The following is a 6,000-nucleotide window of genomic DNA, read 5'->3' on the forward strand; positions in this document are numbered from 1 at the left end:
AAAAAAGTTAGCATTTCATTTTAGGTCCAATTTTTCATAGAACATAGAGTTGGTAATCTGGATTTATTCAAAAGAAATATTTTTGTGAGTATATATATATATATATATATAGTATTTGCAGGTGTAAAGTAATAAATAATTTATGAAAATGCCCTCATAGCAACTCAAAAATTCAAACACTGATCCTCTGACCAACTTCTTCCATTTTATTTTAGAAAAGAGCAGGCCATTTCTCACTCTTCTTAATTCCATTAATACTGGAAATTATACATGGGAGCCAAACTGAAATGCTCACTGGTTTTACCTTTATAAAATTTAAAACAATATTAGCTTTTGTTTTAGGTGTGCATACACATTCCAAGTCAGCTCTGTAACCAGGATGAAAATGTGCTAGAAAATACTTTATATCAGTTATAGAAAGTAATATTCATTTCATGTACCCACAAATGAACTTTCTGCTGCAGACAGGAAGAGTTGAGTATGTCTACCTATTTCTAAAGCTGCCAGATTTTTTAAAAAATAAGTTCATTTATCTTCAAAGTCAGAACCTAAACAAAACTTTTGTTGTTGTTGTTAAAAATGCATGTATAAAATACCTCACCTACAACTCTATTACAGCCTGAAAAATCTCTGTTGGGAGGTTCAGTAGTAACTACAGGCATTTATCCTCAAAACAACTTTTCTTATTTTTCAGGTTTGGAAACAGTATCATGTCAAGCATGGAAAAAAAAAATACTTTCCCTACTTTAAGAATACATGACTTCACTTGGGACGTGTGTCCTCGAATTCAGTGAATCGCTTATCTTCAGCAACTTTGTCAGGTCTCCATGTCAATCTCAATCACTATATTCTTGCCTAAAAGTGTCTTCCTTTACATCTTCAACATCTACCAGATTTGGTAGATGATTCCTCCAGTAGCAGTATGTATTATGCTGCCAAATTCTTTATTGTGCTGCACTGCCACCATCCCCCACCTACTCCTCCTCCAGCCCACAGAACAGTTTAACTTCAAGGGCTCCCCTAAGTCCAGGCCTTGACCCTCATGCTCCTTGCTGCCTAAGTCTCTGCCTTGTTGCATTTGCTGGATAAAGGTGAAGGCTCTCCCAGGTTCCCTGTCATTTGTGGGCTGGCCTGAGGTGCTTGGCCCAGACAGCAGGATCCAGAGTGGCAATAGCTCCTCCATGAAGTCACACAGCAGAAGCTGCTTTCAAGGCACATAGAATGACAGTGCCTGTCTTCATGGCTCTTGGCCATGGGCTGGGAGCATGGAGGCTGGCTGCAAATCAAGGCCCTTCTTGACTGGTTATCCATTTAAAGTATTATTTCTAACTCATTCCCTAAACAAACTAGCCCAAACAATGTTTATGATTTTTAATTATAGTCACTGGTATTTTTTTTATAGGAGTACTTCTATTTTTTTCTTAAAAAAGAAAAACAGGGGGCTGGGAAGGTTGCTCAGTTTTTGAGTGCTTGCTTTGCATGCATGAAGCCCTAGGTTTGATTCCTCAGCACCACATAAGCAGAAAAAGCCGGAAGTGGCACTGTGGCTCAAGTGGTAGAGTGCTAGCCTTGAGCTGAAGAGCTCAGGGACAATGTCCAGGCCCAGAGTTCATGCCCCACAACCGACCAAAAAATAAAGAAAGAAAAACAGGCCAGGCACCAGTGGCTCCTGTCTGTAATCCCAACTACTCAGGAGGCTGAGATCTGAGGATCACTGTTCAAAGCCAGCCCGGGCAGGAAAGTCCATGAGACTCTTATCTCAAATAAACAACAAAAAACCAAAAGTCAAGTCCAATGACCAACAACAACAAAAAAGAAACAAAAAGAAATTTGTGAACTGGAATCCTCAGATCTCAGCCTGAGTATCTAAGATTATAGGTGTGAGCCACTGGTACCCAGCTAAAAACAGATTTCTTTCAGACATAAATGTTCGCTAATAGGCTATCAGATCAAAAGCCAAATGTTGGGATAATTAGCAAATAAAAACCACTGCTTCCCCAATACTAGCAGTAAAGCACCAATGAAAAGATTGAGCAATCACAATTAATAATAGAAATATTATTAAAGTGAAAGGATTATTGTCAGATTGAAAATAATTCAATCAGCTATTATCTGGATTATTTCTTTTCTTTTTTATTTTTTGTCCATTGTGGGGCTTGAACTCTAGGCCTGAGTGCTGTCCCTCAGCTCTTCAGCTCAAGGCGAGCGCTCTACCACTTGAGCTACTACGCCACTTCCGGTTTTCTGGTGGTTTGTTGGAGATAGGAGTCTCACGGTCTCTCCTGCCCGGGCTGGCTTTGAACCTCGATCCTCAGATCTCAGCCTCCTGAGTAGCTAGGATTACAGGCGTGAGCCACCAGCGCCCGGCTTATTTCTATATTATTATAAGGAATATCTAGTGCAGTAAAAATGTACAACTAGGAAAAAATAGTTCAAAAGTGGGCTTGGGATATAGCTTGGTGGTAGAGCACTTGCCTAGCATGCACAAGGCCCTGGGTTCCATTCCCAGAACTGCCAATAAATAAATAAACTTCCAAGGGGCTTACTTCTCTGGTATACAGAGTACTTATAAATTAGTAAAAGAAAGACTGATAAAGCTATTGACAAGGTCTGGGAAGGTGGCTTAGTGGTAGAGTGCTTTCCTAGCATGCATGAAGCCTTCAGTTTGATTCTTCAGTACCACATAAACAGAAAAGGCCAGAAGTGGTGCTGTGGCTCAAGTGGTAGAATGCTAGCCTTGAGCAAAAGAAACTCAGGGACAGTGCCCAGGCCCTGAGTTTAAGCCCCAGGAATGACAGATACTGTCACAAATTGCTAATGGGATACAAACCAGAGTCTATGGAGAACAATATATCTATTGAATAACTATATCAACATATCTATATCTATATATCCATATAGCTGTATCTTTGAATGGTGTTTTGATATATCAAGTCATTCTAGAATTGGATCCCACAGATAAATTGGCACAGCCATAAAAGGCTCTTTCCTATGGCTCTTTGTAGTATCAAATATGGCTTCTAACCTATGTAAGAGGGAAAGGACTGGGAGGCACAGATTGGAATGACGGGCATACATGCCAAGAGACACCAAGGATTGTTGGCACTATCAGCAGAGAAGATAAAGACATTGAACATACTGTCCCCACTAGATCCTTCAGAGAGGCCATGACCCTACCAACACCTTGACTTAGAACTACTATCCTCCAGAGTGCTGGGAGAAGAGACTATTGTTTTAAACCACTTTGTGTTCATTTGTTCTGGCACTAGAAAACAAATGCAAATACAGATGGAGCTCTAGAAAAAAGAACAAAAATCCTTGAAAAACAAATTTAAGAGGAAGTATAGCTATGGCTCAAGTATTACAGTACCAGCCTTGAGCAAAAAAGCTAAGTGCCTAGGCCCTGAGTTCAAGCCCTAGTACTGGCACAAAAATATCAACTCTTTTTAAAAGATGCTTTAAAAATTAAAGCCCATCGAGAGGAGATATCTAGTGTACTAAAGGCAGCATCTGTGGTGTCTCAACACTTTAGTCTTCACAGCTCTTAGGAGATATGGCTTCATGGACCATGAAGGTGGAGAACCAGAAAAACTTTTGTAATACACAAATTTGTACAGATGCACAGGCAAATTTCAAAACAGAAACAGGAGGAATAAAGTACAAAATACGATGCTTAGTGTTATTATTTCACTTAAAGACTGTAGGAGAGAGATGAATTGGCTTTTTTAAGTAGACTACCTCTGCAAAGACAGGCAAACCACTGTGGACTCAGCTTACAGTATGGCTGGACAGGAATGTATGGTGAATTCCTCACTGTATTGTCTTGTTTTGATATGTCGACACAACAACTTAATGCGCCAACTGTGTCAAAACTAAATACAATTTAAGTTAACTAAGAATTTTGAAAAATGAACTATACAACTTGTGGGTGGGACAGGAGGGAAAAACTGGGAGAGTGAAAGAAAGGGTGACATTGTCCAAAAATAAATGTTCTCTGTACCTGACTTATGTCTGTAGCCCCTCTGTATATCACCTTTATAACAATAAAAAAGGAAACTAAAAAAAAATTAAGAATTTTAAAGAAAAAATGAAAGAACGCATATAAATAAATGAAAACTAACAAACACTGCCCCCTTCTTTTTTTGGGGGGGGTCCAGTCGTGGGGCCTGAACTCTGGGCCTGAGCGCTGTCCCTCAGCTCTTCAGCTCAAAGCTAGCGCTCTACCACTTGAGCCACAGCGCCACTTCTGGCTTTTTTCTTTTTGCTTATGTGGTGCTGAGGAATCGAACCCATGGCCTCAGGCATGCAAGGCAAGGGCTCTACCACTGAGCCACCTTCCCAGCCCGACACTGCCCCCTTCTTAAATAGACCTCGCTAGACAAGTTCTGTCACTTACCAGTTCTAGCTTCATAATATGTACACAGTCTCTGAGGATGTGTGTAGGTGCTCCTAATAGCTTGGTGAAGGCTATTAATGTATTGGCTTTAAATGGTGGTCCGGCAACCTATGGGGATAAATAAAGCAAGTTACTTTTCATTCTATCTTGACTTTGTTGCCTTATTAATCATAGTAAAATTGTGCATTATTTAAACACATACTCTTGTTTCGAAGAATTTCTCTAAAACTTGAAGTTCATCAGGTTTCCACTGTCCTGCATTTTCAGGTGTCACTTTTAGCTGAAGGGTCTGGTTGGTTTTGGGACTAAGGGCTACTCTGCATTTCAGCGCATCAGTCTTAAACATAATTACTCCAGGTTCATTGGAATTTATCAACTGCAGCTGCAAATTAAGAAGGATGCCTCAAATTAGCACTTTAGACAGAAAGAAAATGAAATACTAATGCAAAAACAAAAACAACTAAGCGTATACAGATGACAAAATGAGGTTCAAAGGGCTGAACACATACATGGACTGAGTAGCAGAGCTCAAACTACATCATAGGTCTGACAATTTACCAGGTTTGAATGCTAATTTATTCAACTTATTTTAAAACTTAAATTTTTTTGTGGAGGGCAAAAGAGGGTAAAGAAGAAGTAATGTCATCAAATTATATATAATATAATATACCATAATGAAACACATTACTAAGACAATTTTTAAAAACTTTTATATATTTTTTTCACATCTGGATATAAAGGTTGCAAAATGGCTTCAGGCCAATGATGAAATGGATATTATAAACATTAACCATTTTGATCACCTCATTAATATATAGAGAGATACTAATAATAACAATAGTTTTTTTGTCTTATAATACTTTATTTCTCTAAGGCTGAAAGAAGTTTTCACTAGGAATGACTTCTGGGGTAACAGTTTACTTCTTTTTTTTTTTAATTTTTTTTTAATTTTTTTTTTTTGGTCCGGTTGTGGGGCCTGAACTCTGGGCCTGAGCACTGTCCCTCAGCTCTTCAGCTCAAGGCTAGCACTCTAGCACTTGAGCCACAGCGCCACTTCTGGCTTTTTTCTTTTTTTGCTTATGTGGTGCTAAGGAATTGAACCCAGGGCCTCAGGCATGCAAGGCAAGCGCTCTACCACTGAGCCACCTTCCCAGCCCATTTTTTTAAATTTTTTATTGTAAAGATACTATACAGAGGGTTACAATTACATGAGTAAGATAATGAGTACACTTCCTAATAACTATAGTTATAAGTAATGAACATGTATTGAATGCCAAAACATTATGGTAAAGACTTTACATAAAATATTTCAAATTCCAACAATTGTTATCAGTTGGGTAGATATTATTACTACTATATCAAAATATTATTACTACTATAATCAAAAAGGTACAGAGCCAGGCACCAGTGGCTCACTCCTATAATCCTAGCTACTCAGGAGGCTGAGATCTGAGAATTGTGGTTCAAAGCCAGCCTGGGGAGGAAAGTCCGTGAGACTCTCTTTTTTATTTAATTTTAATTTTTATTTATTTTCTTTTTTATTGTGAAAATACTGTACAGAGGGGTTACAATTACATGGGCAAGATAATGAGTACATTTCTTAT

General features: G+C 38.6%; 1 protein-coding gene across 1 annotated transcript in view; it reads right to left on the reverse strand.

The window, feature by feature from the left end:
- The window catches only part of Med14 (mediator complex subunit 14), a 108,044-nt gene that overhangs the window by 4,526 nt on the left and 97,518 nt on the right, over positions 1-6,000 (reverse strand). The window contains 2 exon segments of the mRNA XM_013026762.1: positions 4,397-4,504; positions 4,599-4,778. Coding sequence (XP_012882216.1) covers positions 4,397-4,504; positions 4,599-4,778 — 288 coding nt within the window.

The sequence above is a fragment of the Dipodomys ordii genome, unplaced genomic scaffold (genome assembly GCF_000151885.1).
Source record: "Dipodomys ordii isolate 6190 unplaced genomic scaffold, Dord_2.0 Scaffold96, whole genome shotgun sequence".
NCBI classification, from domain to species: domain Eukaryota; kingdom Metazoa; phylum Chordata; class Mammalia; order Rodentia; family Heteromyidae; genus Dipodomys; species Dipodomys ordii.